General features: G+C 36.9%; 2 protein-coding genes and 1 pseudogene across 2 annotated transcripts; 1 reads left to right on the forward strand and 2 right to left on the reverse strand.

Annotated features, from left to right (window-relative positions):
* The first annotated feature begins 2,595 nt into the window (after positions 1 to 2,595).
* On the forward strand, positions 2,596 to 7,545 carry LOC116106875 (BTB/POZ and MATH domain-containing protein 2-like). Its single transcript, XM_031393169.1, has 4 exons — positions 2,596 to 3,248; positions 4,316 to 4,664; positions 6,312 to 6,588; positions 7,096 to 7,545. The coding sequence occupies exons 1-4, from the start codon at positions 2,848 to 2,850 to the stop codon at positions 7,275 to 7,277; spliced, it is 1,209 nt and encodes a 402-aa protein (XP_031249029.1). The 5' UTR covers positions 2,596 to 2,847; the 3' UTR covers positions 7,278 to 7,545.
* Positions 7,546 to 8,160: 615 nt separating this feature from the next.
* LOC116106838 (mitogen-activated protein kinase 16-like) lies at positions 8,161 to 12,333 on the reverse strand. Its single transcript, XM_031393149.1, has 9 exons — positions 12,289 to 12,333; positions 12,052 to 12,114; positions 11,867 to 11,926; positions 10,908 to 11,057; positions 10,631 to 10,786; positions 10,338 to 10,549; positions 9,649 to 9,750; positions 9,346 to 9,506; positions 8,161 to 8,794 (listed from the first exon to the last, which is right to left on the reverse strand). The coding sequence occupies exons 1-9, from the start codon at positions 12,331 to 12,333 to the stop codon at positions 8,523 to 8,525; spliced, it is 1,221 nt and encodes a 406-aa protein (XP_031249009.1). The 3' UTR covers positions 8,161 to 8,522.
* A 103-nt stretch (positions 12,334 to 12,436) lies between these two features.
* LOC116106839 lies at positions 12,437 to 18,197 on the reverse strand (annotated as a pseudogene).
* Positions 18,198 to 18,760: the final 563 nt, after the last annotated feature.

Below are 18,760 nucleotides of genomic sequence, written 5' to 3' on the forward strand. Positions count from 1 at the left end.
CTTAAACTTTTGTTTTATGTTCTCGCTAAGGTGCCTCATACAGAATCTGTGATGCGCTTGAGGGTAAATAGTGGCAATCCCATTCTTTATAGAGTTGTGCTTATTAGATATTATGCACAACTCGTCACTGTCAGACATTATCGTAAGTAATTGCTAAAAAAAATCAAGTCCACGACTTGTCGTTCTTAGAGTCAACCACACACCATGCAACGAGATATGTGTGATTCTTGTTGTCCAGTGCAGTAACCACCAACAATGTACCTCCATACTTTCCTGTCAAAAAGCAACCATCAACAGCCAACACATTTCTCATGTTTACAAAACCCCTTATAGCAGCACCATAAGCAACAAAAATATATTTAAATCTCATATTCTTGTCCCACTTCAAAGCCGTCTTGCTACCTTGCTTTGTCAACTCAAGCATATAACGGTACGCTTCTAATACTGCATACCTATGCTTTGGTGTGCCCCTCACAAAATCTTGTGCATGTTGTCTCCCTTCCCAGAATTTCCAGTAACAAACATCGCATCTCAATTTTGTGCGCACAAGTCTCTGAATGTCCTTAGGAGATGGATCTTTTCCTTCAACAAACTGACTTTTGACAAATTGTCCAACAACATCAGCAGAGGCTTGTCAATGCTTGCCTGAAATATGTCCCAACCCACATGTGTGCTCACGGGTATATGTGCTAACAATAAATTTTTTGGACTCCGCCAACCTTCTACAATAAACCCGCCACTTGCAGTTTCGGTCACGACGTGCAACCGTCACTGTCGATGAATTAGACTTTTTGGTGATGAACTCAAAATTACTTCCCATGGCAACAAATTTTAGCTTCCTCACCACTTCATCCTTGATGTCAAATAAATAACCTACGTGCAAGTTCGATCCATTAGTAAAAATGTGAGGTGATTTACTAGTACCCGCAATTGCCGCTTCCGAGCCTGCATAAACGACTATAGTGTTCTCTTCCTCACAAACTATACCTTCTGTATAATCTATATTTATAGGAATCTCTACATCTGCATGAACATATACGGAGTCCTCCTCGTCCACATTTTCATTCTACCCCACATGACCAACCTCTTCTAAAGTATCCTCCTCACCACCCAAATCACTGTACATTCGTGATTTTTCAACAAAGAAATCAATGCCTTCATAGTTAAAATCAAAACCAGCATTCTCCCCACCCAAATAACTGCTTACTCTTGAACCAACTTCCAAAGCTTTATCCATAACCGAAATCGTTAAAATGGGTCTCAAACCATTATCGCCCACATCAAGCATAAATAATTTCACATCTTCATCAGACATTAATATAACAGGGGTACCTTAAAATTTGCAAGAGCTCTGCTTAAAACATACTTCACAACTATATCATTACATGAGCAACTCAACCCAGATCTTCTAATGATTTCATAATCAACTCATCAAAACTAACTTCTGTCATCACAGCAACTGCTTTAACTTGTTTGCTCTTCCCAATCCACTTTCATCAACTTTCTTTCTACACCCACTCACCAAAAATATTTAACACCCAAAGCCACTTATCCCATGTCTAATAATAGTCAAGTACCCATAATGCAAGAAAACAAAAATTATTAACCGATAAATTAAGGGTTGACAAATTTTAAAAAGCATTTGCAGAGTCGATTAAGCAATTTGGTGTATCGCTTAAGCGATCTGATATATCGCTTATTGGATAGCTTAAGCGATCATGTATATCGCTTAAGCAATCTGATATAAATAAGCCTGATTGCTTAAACGATCTTCTGTCACATACCTTATCGCTTAAGCGATCTGCTACCATATATATGATCATTTAAGCGATTTGCGATCTACTGCATTATACCAGACATATCAGATCACTTGAGCGATACACCAGATTGCTTAAGTGATCCATCAGATCTAGAACACATTTTTAGTCATCTCTACCTACAATCAGTGCTACCACCCTCAGCTACCCACAATGCAAGAAAATATTCAACAAATTTTCTCCTTTTAACTTGCATTATATTAAACACAATCCAACAACCTAAACAACTAAATCAGAATCATAACCCAAACTCAATCCATCATTAAATCTTTGTAAATCGAAATTTAAAATGCAAAAAGGAGATACACATACTTGGATGAAATGTCAGGAGGAGGAGGGGGAGGAGGCGAATCTTTGGCGGAGGAAGAAGAAAGTGTCAATGGCGGAGGATGAAGAAGATGTAGACGAAGGAGGAAGAAGAAGATGTAGACGAAGCTTAGAAGAAACAACAATTAGGGGAGGTGCGTTGATGTGACAGGAGGAAGAAAAAGAAGGTGTTGGGTTTGTTTGCAAGAATTTCGACTTTTTGGGGACATATTATAATTTTTAAAAGATTATATGATACTTTATTAATCCTAATTAATTATTAATCATGTTTAATTAATCTTAATCAATAATAAGGCTATTTACTTAACACTTTAAAATTATCTTTTAATTAAATTTGAATTTCATTTGGTATTTTTAATAAAATGCCTTTGAGGTAAACAAAGAAATGACATGTCGTTTAGTTCTTAGAGTACATATAATGTCACATGGCAACCTCCGTGGAGAACAGCTGAGGTAACTCTTAAAACTCTTACATCATCATCCAGTTAGAACAACAAGCATCACCGTCTCGTCGTTTCTAAATCCCTTCTCTCAAATAATCATTGCCCCAAATCCCAAGAAATAATTTTTATCAGTCCCAAATCCCCCAATTTCAATTTACTCAAAACCCTAATTCCCAATTTAACCCAATTAATCTAGAGATTCTAGACAAATTCAACGATTCATTTTCTCATAACGTGGAAATTCATCGTCACCCCGGTTGATGGGCACAATTAGGGTCTTTAAAGACCCTTCAAAACCCTCAATTACACCCACAACCTCCACCTCTCGCAACGAGACCACAAATGGGTGGCACCAGTTCAAGATCAGCGGCTACTCGCTCTCTAAAGGCATGGGCATCGGAAAGTACATAGCTTCCGATACCTTCTTTGTCGGTGGTTATGCGTGGGCTGTTTATTTCTACCCTGACGGCAAGAGCGTTGAAGATAACGCCGCTTATGTTTCGCTGTTTATCGCCCTCGCAAGCGAGGGGACGGACGTTAGAGCGCTGTTTGAGCTCACGCTTTTGGATCAGAGCGGGAAGGCACGGCACAAGGTTCATACCCATTTTGGGAGGACCCTCGAGAGTGGACCCTACGCGCTTAAATATCGGGGGAGCATGTGGTCAGTGGTTTTCTTTAACATGTTATCTGTGTTTTGAACTGAATTGTTTGGTTTTTGTGTTTATGGATCTTTATTGACTTCTAGTGTGATTTTATGGTTAATTTGTTGTTAAAAGCAATTTTATGTTAAAGCAGGAAAATGTGGATTTCTGTTGATTTATATGCATGGGCTAAGGGACAGGAAAGTTTCTAGTAAATGGGGTTGGTGATGTGTTTATGCAGTGTGGTTTGAAGGTTGTTTGAGACTCTGGAATTGGAAGATTGTTTTTTTATCTAGCATATTTTGTTTGATTATTTGTCCTACTGTCATCTTTCATTTATTCATTTCATCCAGAAAATTATTCTCAGTTAAAGTAAGAAGAGAAGATAACTCATGTACCTACCTATCCTTCAAATTTCTAATGAACAAACTGAAGTTTTTTCAAACCAATAATCCTCCCAAAAACTAAACCTACTCCCCCTTTCAACAATATTCTTTAAATGTCTGGAGAAAAATGGATAAATTTTTGAAATAGCCTTCCACGAAAACCTTGAGAGCTCCTAATCACATCAGCTTCCAAGCTATTTTCATGAATCACTTGAATATGGCTGATTTACTTCTTGCCAAAGATAATTTATTTCTTAAGGAAATCTCAGCAGCCATTTTTCTAAAATTGCTATCCCTCTTCCCTAAATTGCGAATCCCTAATCCACCTTCAACCTAGGGCGAGAAATTAACTTCCAAGTAAGAAGGTCATTTCCTTCATTCCTTCCACAGTAAAACCTTTCATTAATTTTTCAATTCTAACTTCCACTATACCTGGAATCTTAAACAATGATAATATGTAAATTCAAAGATTAGACAGGACTGAGTACATCAAAGTAAGTTCGCCTTCTTTAGAGAGGCAATCTAAAAATGTTCTTGAGTGTCAGAAAACCTGCCTTGGAGCACATTGCTATATTTGCTGTCTTGTCATAGAAATTTATAAGATTTCGGTTACATCTATTTTGGTATAAATTAAATATGACGTCCAGTATTTTTGTGGATCAGAAACATATTGAAATGGGTTCCACTGTTGGGTGTTTCAGGGGCTATAAGCGCTTTTTTAAAAGGACTCTTCTTGAGACATCAGACTACCTTAAAGATGACTGCCTCTCAATTCGCTGCTGTGTTGGTGTAGTTAAGTCATATACAGAGGGACCTAAGACTTACACTATTGCCGTGCCACCTTGTGATATCGGTAAGCATTTTGGGAAGCTTTTAGAAAGCAGTAGGTGTACTGATGTGAATTTTGATGTTGATGGGGAAAAGTTTTCGGCACACAAATTGGTTCTTGCTGCACGTTCACCTGTGTTCAGAGCTCAACTTTTTGGTCCACTGAAGGATCAAAACACTCAATGCATTAATGTTGAAGACATGGAAGCCCCAGTATTTAAGGTTCACTCTCTCTTTCTCTCTCTCTTTCTCTCTCTCTAACACCACTGTTGTGCTTATTTTGCTTAGGTTGTACAGTGTAAAGTTTTTACTGAATGATAGATATGGGATCCAATATATGCTGATTGTTGTTGGTTGAAATTGGAAGGAAAACGTTAATCATTTGCCTTCAAATTATATAAATGTTGTCTCTGTTTTTGTGGTTCATTCCTACTCTTGAGTTCTTGTTTTGCAGTTATATTTTTGAATGGCAGATTGTGTTCTGTTTGCTTTGTTATGAAGCTTGTCTTGTGTATAATCACTGAATTTCAGAGGCAGACTAGAGATAATTTGGTTTAAAAAAAAAAAATTAACTCTTATGGCATTTTTTTATTCCCTGTTTTATATGCACATTCCTGCAGCCCTTACCAAAAGAAACTTTTTTCCTGCTAGAGTTTAGAATAGTGTTTTAATACGTAATTTCCTCTGGTTGTGGTGGTGAACTGATGGCTTCTTCCATTCTACTTCTTAGTATATTGCTAAAACAAAAAGTTAAAAAGGCACTGGTTTGTTGTGAGCCTAACTTATTTTCTTGCTGCTGAAATATAATTTTTTTGTTGTCGTTTTTTTTTTTTTTTTTTTTTTTTTTTTACTCTTTTGGATTAATATCACTAAAGGGGTTGTTTTGGATTACAGTAGGCAGATGTTTCTTTTGAGATGTTGTGGTGCGTGTTCTCAAATATGTTCTTAATTCTCTGTTGAGCACCTTGGTGATCTCTAAGGATGAGTTCTATGTTACGGTAATTAGCTTATTATGCATAATGTATAAGAATCATAGGAAGAGGTAGCTTCTTTTGGTTGCCTTTTGTGAGGTGAGTAATTGCGTTCCTGTACAGGATGATATATACACGAATGTACATCTGGAACCTTCTTCTAAGGCGCTGCTCCTGTACAAAAATCTTACTCACCCCAGCTAAGGTTTACGTATCTTCTTGCTTTTCTTCCTGATTGACGCTGTTGTATGCATATATTCCATAGTTGGTCTATTTGATGGTATAATTATTTACTTCGAATCACCTGTTAAGTAGTATCTAAATTTACTTGATTTCCTGATTGTGCATTTTGAAGGATTTTTCTTGTAATTTCTCATTTGTCTGTCCCAGTCTGACAGCTGAAAAGATACTTTGAGAGCCTGCTGTTGGACAGGTTTATCCAACTGTTTATTTGGTGATACGAATAATGGATTTCTAAATTGAATGAGCTTTTAATCATTTGATTTTTGTTGGAATTATCAATAAGTACTCAAAATTCTTAAGATTTTATCTGGCTTGCATGGCTGTGGGTTCAATGGAATGAAACAAAATCTTCATATCGTTTGAAAATACAAGTGATATCATGGTTCCTTCTTCCTCGTTGAAATTTAGTTGGAACAAAGGCAGAGATGGCTTCCAATACTTCTATTTGCCCCTCATTTTATTCATGTCTTTTTTTTTTTTTTTTTGTCTGTTCTTTCATTTTTTGGTTCTAGTTGGTGATGCACTGTTTGTTATTTAATATTTATTTTAGTGTCCAAAGATGCAAGAAGATTCTAAAGGTTTAGTTGTACCTGAGTATTGCTTGGTAAACCTGCATGAAAGTATCCTCCTTTTAATGTTAGTTGGAACTTTACAGGCATTACTCCATTTTATCTACTGGGATACACTACCAGACATGGAAGAGCTTGTGGATCTAAATCCAAAATGGGCTTCTACACTAATGGCTCAGCATCTGCTTGCAGCAGCAGATCGATATGCTCTTGAGAGGCTCAAGTTGTTGTGTGAGGCTAAACTTTGTGAGGATGTTGCCATAAACACAGTTGCTACCACGTTGGCCTTGGCAGAGCAGCACCACTGTTTCCAACTGAAAGCTGTTTGTCTCAAGTTCACTGCATTGCCCGAAAATTTGAAAGGTATTTAAATATGCATATTCATCATCACTTTGTTATGTCTGTCTATGTTTACAAAGTTCTCTTTTGGGTTACATGTGTTATTGTACAAGGAACTGGTTTTACCATTAATCACTCTCTATGTTTTTGACCTGTGGTAGAGAGCCGTTGCCCCATGTCTTAGAGCCTCTGTACTAAGTTTTGCATGGGCCACTTGGTGCAGCTTGTAATGCTGACTAGTTGGTGTAATGTAGGATATTAGTATTTTGTTTGTGATTATTGCTAATGTTTATATCCAAAATAATTTCATTTATATTCATAAACTCAAAAAAAAAGGGTTGATATAATCCCTCACCACTGTGCCTGCTTTATGCATATCACTATGCTACACTAATCCTTTATCATCAGGATAGCATAGTCATTTGGTTTAAAGAGTAAAAATGTAATTGAATTGCTTTTGGTTACCCTTTTTTCTTTCTTAGCCATTATGATTGCTTTCTAACAACAGGAGTGGTCAATTGTTGTTTTCAGCCGTGATGCAAACAGATGGATTTGAATACCTAAAAGAAAGCTGTTCTTCTGTCCTCACCGAACTGTTGCAGCATGTGGCGAGAATTGGTGAGCACTGTGTCATTGCTTCAGGATATGGAAATGAGACAACATTAGATGGCTGTGATGTGAATGGGAGGCGGGTGAAGCCGAGGACACATTGATTTAGGAATAACAGATAGGTCTTTCTTTCTCAAGAAGAATAATAATAATTGAAAAGAAAAGGAAAAAAAAAAAAAAAAAGAGCTTGTTAGGTTAAAACATTTTTGGATCATACTAACAGTTGACAATTCATTTGATAAATTTAATATTAGTGGTTCATTAATTTGTTCTATAGTTTGTGAACAGCTGAGTGTCAGTTAAGATTGGTGAAATTACTTGTAAGTTGTTAAAGCAATGAGTGTATGTAATTACAGATTTGCATGCGGGGATTATTTGTTACATAGTATACAACTATACATACTCTGACAGAGCCATTTCTTTTTTATTGTGGGAATAATTTTGCAAATTGAATAATATTAATATGTCAAGGTACTTTGTCAAATAAAGCAAAGCCAAACTAGAACTAGAAGTCTTAGAACTAGAACTAGAAGCAGCAAAATGTGATTTCTGCAAATAGGGATCCTATTCCCAATAAGTAGCATGTTGATGATCTACTTTTGCCTTTCACCAGTCAAAACTAGCAACTTATTAATGTCAGGAGGTCTAAATATGCCATTATTTATACTGGTTATTGAGGCATAATGTGTAAGAATTTGCATCTTTATATTCAATTAGCCAAGATTATTGTAAGTGGAAATGAACCAACTTATATTTGCATGAAGCTGGTGTCTCAATTCTCAAAGCTCATATATAACCATCAACTAAAGTCGATGCATATTTCTGATCAAATTTAATGCCAAAACCGACAATATACTGGTTAAGTGAAAGAGTAGGAAGAATCGATGCAATTATTTCAAGTTGAGAAAGCACAAGTCAAAGATACAACAATTAACAGTCACAGTTATGCCCCAAAATAACTTAGATAAGACATAGAGAACAAAGTGGTAATAACTTAATTCTAATTTGAAAAGAATTAGGAGAAAACAGAAAGAAATTGGTAACTCAAGGAATTGCCTTGCCTTTTCCTCATTCATGAGGACATGCCTTGTATCTTGGTTTATTGTTCTGATCATACAAGAACAGGGTCATGGGCAGTGGCACATAAAATTACCCCTTCCACCTTTCTAGTTAGTGCTATAAATTACAACTTGAGAGCTTTTCAGTCCCTGCAGGCCCTGTGCTGGTAAAACATACCACTTGAATCTCATGATTCCTAGTTGAGAGCAGATCAATCCGCGGTGACACCTAACCACGGTCATCAGCTGACTGTATGCAATTGAATCCACAAGAAGAATAACACAACACAGTCAATACCAGTTACCGCCTTGAGCAGCAGCAACTTTCCGTGCCATGTATTGAGGCTTTGGCTGCAATCCATTGGAACTTTCAACGGATTCATCATCCACAGAATCATTTTTACATACGGGGTTTCTACTTTGATATGAACTGGCAGGATATTGGGAAGAGACAGCTGGATTTCTAACCACCCTCCGCTGATCAAGAGCCTCTGCTGCTGCTGCAGCTCCACAATTGTTGTAACGCAATACTGAACTGACAACTTTCCCGGGTCTTGCAGCACCTGCTGGAATGAAAACATTAATTTATTAGCCATTAGTATATCATATATGTCACAAGCTGAGCAAGATGTATCTTGAGAGAATAGTAAGTACCATGTGCTACACAAAGCACCAATACAATAAGGATATTCATTGTGCAAGTTAAAGTACTTCAGTATCAGGGAAACAACAACGTATTAAGGAGCTTAACAGGAGGGTTCCGATCAAGTTGCATGACAAGAACATTTAAGCACAACAATCCATGGTCCAATAGAAGTGAGGAACAAGTATATAACCATCAGCCATCCATGTGCGGTGTCTGGACCTTTGTGCAGTGGAAATGGACAAAAAAATTTAAATCTTATCCCTTGACTGTGGAAGATGTTAATAACCAATTTCATAATGGTAAAATTTACAAATAATTGAGTTACAGGACCACACTTTATTTACAGTCTTCTTTCTAGATAAATTGATTCTCATGCAAGATAATACCAAGAAATTATAACCAATGTCATAAAGATGTGTGTTTGGTCAGCACTGTAAATTAGCTGCAATTAGATAAAACTGAACTTACTTTGGGTGCTTTGAGGAACTTGAAGAGGGAGCCTTGTCATAGGTATCCCTGAACTCCTATCCAAAGGTGGTTTTTCAACTTCTTTGATGGAACATTTGGAAAGGTTATCTGTGACCTCTACTGAGTTCTGTACTGGTTTATCAGAGTACAATACACATGGCCTGCATGCATAAAATTTGATAAGGATGCTGGAAATTGCTATAAAATAAAAATTCATTGCAGCATTAAAGAAGCATATTAATGGTATAAACATGATGCCTAAGAAATGGATAGCAGCATGCCCAATTTATAGTGAGTGGATACCTGGGTAATGATGCATGTTGCCTCTCGAGTGGAGCAACAGTCGCACCATTTCCATAGTGCTCCTCAAGGAAAGCAAATTGCTTCTTGAAATGATCAACAGCACTGCATAAGAAATGCATACATAAGATAACAACTTTCAAAGCAAGGGACTTTTCAACATCCTTCAGAATAAAGTGAATTCATAAAGACTCAAAGGTTCCCTCTAAACTGTTCGAGTTTAAATACAATTGTTAGATTCTTTCAATTGATTGAAGCTTTTCAGAAGAATCAAAACTAGGTGGACCAAGAAGTCTTTTGTCAAATCCCTCCATTCTATTAATTTAAAACATAAAGGAAGCAGGATCTCTGCTTGGATCTACATGCATTTAGATCCATGCGACAAGTCTGTTAATTAAATTAGACCATTCATGTCATATGGCACTTAGAGTTTCGACTTAAGTTTTGGAATTAATGGTTCCTCAACAAAAGTTAATATTGAAAAAACAGAACTAAATTTATCAACAATCCAGAGGAATACTGCAAAGAAAAGTTCAAATAAAAAATATACAAGATTGGTGAAAAATTGAATGGTCAAATGCAAGTTCACAACTGTTAAAGTGGAACAAAATCAATGAAAAAAAAATGCAGCTTCATTTAGCAACATAATTAAGATGTTTTCATAACAAAATATCAATAGACAACAACAATACCTTGGATACATGAAGCCTGTTGGTTCCGAACCTTCTAAGTACTCTTTCAACATTTTAGGATGGTATTCAAGAATTTCTCGGTATATAAGCTCTCTTACATCTTCCTTTGTTATCCTTCGTCTCTCAAATTCAAATTCCATCTTGGTAACTGGTTGAGCAGAAGGCTCTCTCTCAACCTTGGCTAAACCCTTAAAATATGGATCAGCAAGAGCCTGACAACATGCAGCAACACATCTCTGTTAGAAAAAGGAATACATTTTGAAAAATAAGATAATGCAGGACATAGCAATCACCTCTTCTGCTGAAGGTCGATCCTTGGGTTCAAATGCCAACATTTTTTCCAATAAACGAAGTGCAAGGGGATTGGCATTAGGGAACTTCTGAGAGAAAGGAATGGGCTTTTTCCTCCGCATGCTGCTCAAGTATCTCCGCGCTTTCTCATTCCTTACCTGTCCATATAATATCAATAATTCAGTGAAGAAATGCATAAACAAGGACATGAAACAGTGTAATAATGAACTTTAAATAATCATATCCACAACAAGACAATAAGTTTAACATTGAACAGACCCTGGCAATGGCTTCGGCGGATGGCGTTCCAAGCAGATCGGTCATAAGGTCTAATTGATGAACGACGTTTTTCCCAGGGAAAAGAGGCTTCCCAGTTAAAAGTTCAGCAAAGATACAACCAATGCTCCATATATCAATTGCTGGTGTATACTGAAAGAAAAGCAAAGAGTATGATCAAAAGCAGAACATGCTATGATAAAGTAATGCATATTATCTTGACAAACAGTACAAACAGAATACTGTAAAAAGTTACATAACATTAAAGAGAGAAAAAAAATTTGTTATGAATAAATCTAATTTGAGCTGAGCAGAGCTCATCCACTATAAGAAAATATTAAACCTAGGCTAAGCTTGTTACAACATATAAAAGCTCCTCCTGACGATGTCACGCTGCATGAGGCCAGATTCCCATAAATAATACGAAGATTTAGAGTAAATTATAGCAACATTCCAACTCAGTTTGCCAATAATAGATGATGAAAAGAAGACTAGGGAAGAGGATAAGCTACAAAATTGGCCATACATACACAAGGCTTTCATAAGAATTATCCAACCAAAAGAATAAGTTTAATCGTAGTAAGGCTCCAATCCTACACACAAACAGGTGAGTTTTTAAGAAGTATTGTTCTGAGCAACTATTCATCCAACTCAAGTTGCATTGAAACAATAAAAAGTAAACAAAGAAAAAACAAAGGAGTAAACAGATTACAAAAAGTAAGGAGAAAAACAAAGACGAAAGAGTGGTGATGAGGATTTTCATACTTTGTCACAATTTTGCACAAAAAATAGAAAAGAGAATGATTTGAAAGAGAAAAAGACACCGTAAATGGTACACTAGCAAACAAAATTTGTAACAGAGCACTCAAGAACGATCACTTTAAACAGAACAAGAATCACGATACCAGATGCAAAGATCAAGCAACTTCCAAGCAAATGGTAAGTGGTAATAATTCTTGCACCTTTGAGAAAAAGGATCCACACAATTCTGGAGCCCTGTACCACCTTGTCGCAACATAATCCTGTTAGAATTAAAAAAAAAAAAAAAAAATGCACGTTCATCACAAAATTGACTAAAAAAAATATTTAGAGACCATGCAAATTGTTTCATGGGTTGCAAATTTACAATCGGCTAAAGAAAACTTGCCGTCCAAAAAATAGCAGTTGGAGTGTCATTGAAAGCTACTCTTGCAAGACCAAAGTCACAGATCTATTGCGCGTGTCATTACACAAACATTGGAAGAAGCCATTAACTAAAGCTACAAATTATCTACAAAAATGTAATTAAACTAGTAACATAGAATTTTAAAATAATTTTGATCTTATGTAGTGACCCAAGAATTTGTTCAGAAATGATACGCGTGCAGCCTAGTTTTTGAGTTACAGAACATTTAAGAGTGATTATTCTAAGCCAATCAAAGACAACCATTTAATAAATCCTTTAATAAAAATACTGGACTCATATCAAAATTGAATGTCTACATTAATTTTTGATAATTCTAATAATATTGCTCCTAAAAAATAAGAAATACTCAAATGACAGCACTCCTTTGCCGGACCTTGGCTTTCTCAGCATCAATTATAGAATCGACCAACTTCACAGCATTATCAAGCTTCCCCTCCGCATTTACCACCACATAATCAAAGTTTTTCACATGTTTTATCTCTTCCCTCGCTGTGGCATCCTCACTAGCAATCCTCCTTACTCTCAGTCTTCCTCTGAACCAATCTCTCCACCATTGCCATCTCACTTCCGCTACAAAAAACAAACAAACAGCCGAATTACCCAAAATCCTCCTCAACGTCTCAGCCCCTGAATGTCAACTCTCAACACTATACATACCCCTTTCCCATATACTCCCTTATTGCTTCTTTGGTATCTTTATAATCCCCATACACAAGTGCATACTTAAAAGCTCATTTTTCTCAACCATTGTTAAAAATTCATTCTTGTCACAAATAATAATCTTTCCATCTCTTCACCGGGCCGCATTGGCCTGCTTGTAGCCGTTACAACAAAATGGAGTGAATCCCTAGATTCCCTCAGTTTCTTTATAACAGCATCTTTGCCAACCCCACTTGGTCCGCTTATGACAATTATCAAAGGATTGGGCGGAGGACAAATTGGGTTTGTGTTGAAAGAATGACCCAATGAAGCTTCAAGAGATCGAAATAACTCAGCTTTCCTAAGTTGAAGATTCGGGTGTCGCTCATTGTGATATTTGATGAGAAAAAACGCGGGGTTTGAGATAAGGACTGAAACTTTAATTGTTTGCTGATGGGGTTTTGGAAGGTAAGAGTGTGTTTTGGTTTGAGATAGAAACAGAAAAAGAGGTGCAAAGTCGGCGAAACATGGGAGGAAAAAAGAGTGTTGTATAGAGAAGAGGGGAAGTAGAGCATGAATTGGAATTCTAGGTGGAGACGGATTAGGGGCTTGTTGTAGGAAATAGAAATCTGTTTGAGTTTCTTTTGCTTCTGGTTTCGGCTTTGGTACAGAGTTACAGAAGGGAGGAAATTAACTCTCCAAATATCCCAAGTTTGGATTTTAAAACATAACCTGGAAATCAGAAGATCTTTTTTTTTTTTTTTCTTTTTTTTTAATTTAAAAATCTGACCTGGCACACTTAATTGTAACTAAACATGCAAAAAGGGGCTAGGGTGAAAAGATGAAACGTATATGGATAATAGTTAATTAATAGAAATTTGTTTAAATTTTGAAAATTAAAAAATGACCCCCTCCCTTCAAAATCATTAATCGAGCAGTATACCCAAAAAACGATTGACGAAACACTTCCATCTCTCTGTGATTTCCAACGATAAAAGTTCTCTATTTCTAGCAAATATTCGATCTTAACACAAAATCATGGTGAATTCATAAAAAAAAAAGAAAACCCAACCCCACTCCAAATCTTAGAGTCTGGCGGCGGCGATTTGTCAAAGGTTGTCGAAGAAGACGCTCCGATGGATCATCAATGAGTGAAGGTGGTCCAGCGGCAAAGGAGACAACGACGGCACAAGACAAGAGAGAAGGACGTTGGCGAGAATTCAAGCGAGGAGGATGACGCTGGTGAAAAACTGTATGTTTTTATTGGTGGTTTTGAATTTGATGAAAAAATTGATTGGTTTGTGCGAATTTGGGGGATATATAGTTGGTTTTGATTGTTAAGACGATTGGGCGTTTTGTTGAGCAATTGTCGGGCATCGGGGGAGTGGCTTTGTTTGGGTTCCAAAGGATGGGGAAGGCAGGGAGGCCATATGGAGGTTGTTTGTGGGAGGTTGGAGGGCTGGAGATGGCAAAATGGGCAAAATAGGAGGGTTGGAGGGTGTCATGCATATTGCAAGGCTGGTCACACGCAACTGCCTATGGCAGCCTGCTATGCAGGACAGTCCTAGCTGAATATCATTAACCTTTAACGACATGAAATCTTCAGAATTACATGGAACTTTGCTCTCTATATGACAAACCAAGCTAGCTTATTCAGAAACATTGTATTCAGTTCTCCAGAAGCCGCTAGAGTTGGTTGACATTATCATCCATCCGCCATTCAAGAAGACAAAAAAGGGGAGGGAGAAAAAGGTTAAGCGTATTCCATTAGCCTGTGAGGTTCCCCGGAGGTGAATAAGTGTTCAATTGTAAGCAACCTAGCCACAAGAAAAGCAATTGCTAGAATTGATCACATGTAGATCCAGTAATTAGGTTCAAATCGATCAAAGCAAGAAAGCAAGCAACCTATTGTAAGATCTGCAGAGCTTTATCTGCAGATCTGAACAGTAGATCGTTTAAGCGATCTGCTGTTCAGATCTCCTAAAAAGAGTAGATCACTTAAATGATCCTTGGTCGCTTAGCGATTGCTCTATCTGTAACTCGAATAGCAAATTGCTTAAGCGACTTAAGATCTCTTAAACGATCTGCTGCTCAGATCACTTAAGTGATAGTCGGTCGCTTAAGCGATTTGCTACTCAAAAGATGATTGGTGAACACCAGATCGCTAAGCGATCTGCTGTTATCTGCAAATCTGACTAGCAGATTGCTTAAGTGATCTGATGAACTTATATGTTTCTCTTTGTGGTGCATTAAATGATTTTATGTCTTTGTATTTCTAGCTATGTCATCAAGAAGAAATAATGAAATCGAAAGAGTTGTCAAGGCCAACCGTTGAAGACTTCTTGTTTTCAATTTATTATTACCTTGAAAAAATCATCCTTTATATAGTATTAAATAAAATTAATTATTTTTCTTTCATGTATTTAGAAAAGGTTTAAGTAAGTAAAATTTCTCATATTCCCTCTGTAAGACACTGACTGCTGCCCAAAAAGTAAGTAGGCAAAATAAATATATCAACACACAATGTCGTGTCAAGTCAATCAATCAATTAATCAATTTAGTAAATTAGTCACGAGTGTGACATGTTAGTGAAACGTACCTCATTCACAAATATGGAATATAGGGCTGCCCACACGTTTACATCGAATATCATTAACCTTTAACGACATGTATTACTCTCTCTTATTATACTTGGTTTTTAGGTGTGACCACTTAGGTTCACTTAACTAGTCGTGGGCCTAATATCGCAATCCGATATATTTTATTATAACTCTTTCTGATCAAAACTCCCACCGATCATGGTAGGCATCTAGCAATACTCTATAACCCCTAACCACAATGAAGTTAAACTCCAATGAACCCTTTTTCCCGATCGTACGTTTTATGTAGTAAAATCTTTCCATTGTCTAATCCCGATTAAGTATGAGTTCATGGTATGTCAAAACCCTAATTAATCTTATCTGAATTGTCAATCAATACAATAGAAGTGTCATATGAAACTCTTTTCATATGACTATTTGTACTCTGGCCAAAGATTTCCTTTTTCTAATGTTTATTGATATTCGTTGGGAACTCGGGACCAAACATTTTGAGTCAACATATTCATATTGACCATCACTTGCTTGCACATGAATACATTATCAAACCGGCTTCTACACAAAACATGACTAATCTCGTGTATATCACCATATGAATCATATGCATCCTATGTCGAGTCCAACCGTGATGTCTCAGGTCTAAGGATTAGTGGTACACTATTACGATCCTACGATGTATCATTGACCACATACTAAATGTCTATGTGATTTATCGTAATCGGCCATATTCGATAAACAGTCAACTAATTGTTTGTCCATGCTAATGCGTTAGTGACAAACTCTCATAACACTCACACTAATAACATCACATGAATTCAATGGAAGCATTCACCATACCTACTATGTAATGTTATTGTCCAATTAACATTACTTACGTAGGGAATGCTTCGATGATTTGATCTTTTAAAGATCCGTATCATCCAAACATTTCACATGCATTATAAAGTATAAATGAAGCAGTAAACAACATGTGAAAACATAACTCTTTCTTCCATTCTCAAAAGAGTATTTAAGATATAATGCCTGAAACTGACAACACGATTGGTTTTAGGGCATACACTAACAAATTTCGAACAAAAATTCGGCTTCCGTTGGTGTTTCAGTGCTGCTAGTGCATGAGGACAAGGTAAACGTTGAATGTCAACACTTTACAACTGCAAGTTTTACTAAGAAGGTAATAGGGCATTTGGACCAAGCCGCACATGGTGAACTCTTAAGCATTGAGACAATAGACAAACAGTGCATTTGACATTCCATAGTTCTTAGCAATAATTTTTTGGCTGACGGAACAGGATTGTGGTAAAATTATCTAACTCCGTACGAGCTCATGGACACAACCTGACAATGTCCTCTGGATTGCATAAAAAAGGGCATAATTGGAACTTTCTTTCTATTAACAACTCTGAATTTATGGACTCGACTATGTTCTGTGGTCATAACAGAAACTCTTCCAAGAAAGTGAGCTATACTCCTCGCTCGACACACCAACATCATACTCAAGATACTTAGCAATTATATCATCCTTGATTCAGATTTGCCGAAAGTGCTCTTCGAACTCATCAACTCGATAAGCTTTTGCTACCAGTAGTATGTCTGAAGAGGTCAGCAACTTAAACTTTTGTTTATGTTATCGTAAGTGCCTCATACAGAATCCGTGATGTGTTTGAGGGTAAACAGTGGCAATCTCCTTCTTATAGAGTTGTGCCTATCGAATATATGACAACTCGTCACTGTCAAGCAATATCGTAAGTAATTGCTAAAAAAACCAAGTCCAGACTTGTCGTTCTTAGAGTCAACACACACACCCTGCAACGGATGTGTGATTCTCGTTGTCCAGTGCAGTGACCACCAACAGTACCTCCATATTCCGTAAAAAGCAACCATCAACCGCCAACAAATTTCTCATGTTTACAAAACCCCTATAGCAGTACCATAAGCAACAAAAAAATATTTAAACATCATATTCTTGTCCCACTCAAAGTCGTCTTGTTACCTTGTTGTCAACTCAAGTATATAACAGGTGCTTCTAATACTTCATACATGCTCTGGCGTGCCTCTCATAGAATCTTGTGCATGTTGTCTCCCTTCTAGCATTTCCAGTAACAAACATCGCCATCCCAACTTTGTGCGCACAAGTCTCTGAATGTCCTTAGGAGATGTACCTTCCTTCAACAAACTGACTTTGACAAATTGCCAATAACATCAACAGAGGCTTGTCGATGCTCCCTGAAATATGTCCAACCCACATGTGGCTCCAGGGTATATGGCTAACAATAAATTTTCGGACTCACCAACCTTCTACAATAAACCCGCCACTTGTACTTTCGGTCACAACATGCAACCGTCACTACGATGAATTAGACTTTTTGGTGATGAACTCAAAAATCTCTCATGGCAACAAATTTAGCTTTTCACCACTTCATCCTTGCTGTCAAATAAATAACCTACGCGCAAGTCGATCCATAGTAAACGTGAGGTGATTCACTAGTACCCTCAATTGCCGCTTTCGAGCCTACATAAAGACCATAGTGTTCTCTTCCTCACAAAACTAACCTTCTACATAATCTGTATTGATAGGAATCTCTACATTTGTAGGAACATATACGGGGTCCTCCTCCTCCACATTTTCATTCTACCCACATGACCAACCTCTTCACAGTGTCAGCCTCACCACCCAAATACCGCATATTTTGATTTTTCATAAAAGAAATCAATGCCCTCATAGTTAATATTAAAACCATCATTCTCCCACCCAAACACGCTTACTCTTGAACCAACTTCCAAAGCTTTATCCATAACTGAACAGTTAAAATCTATCTCGAACATTATACCCACATCAAGCATAAATAACTTCACATCTTCATCAGACATTAATACAACAGGGGTACCTTAAAATTTGCAAGAGCTCTGCTTAAACATACTTCACAACTATATCATTACATGGCAACTCAACCACTCTTTAATATTTCATAATCAACTCATCAAAACTAACTCTGTATCACAGCAATGCTTTAACTGTTTGCTCTTCCCAATCCACTTTCAGCAACTTTCTTCCTCCACCCACTCACTAAAAATTTAACACCCAAACCACTTGTCCCATGTCTAATAATAGCCAAGTACCCATAATGCAAGAAACAAAAAATTATTAACCGATATATTAGGGTTGACATTTTAAAAAGCATTGCAAAGTCGTTAAGCAATGTGGTGTATCGCTTAAGCAATTGGTTTAATCGCCTACTGGATCACTTAAGCGATCAAGTATATCGCTTAAGCAATTGGTAAAATAAGCTTGATTGCTTAAACGATCTTCTACCATATACCTTATCGCTTAAGTGATCTATGCCATATCTAATCACTTAAGCGATTGTGATCTACTGCATTATACCAAACATATCAGATCGCTTAAGCGATCCAAGATATAGAACACATTTTCA

Source organism: Pistacia vera, unplaced genomic scaffold (genome assembly GCF_008641045.1).
Source record: "Pistacia vera cultivar Batoury unplaced genomic scaffold, PisVer_v2 Contig524, whole genome shotgun sequence".
NCBI lineage: Eukaryota > Viridiplantae > Streptophyta > Magnoliopsida > Sapindales > Anacardiaceae > Pistacia > Pistacia vera.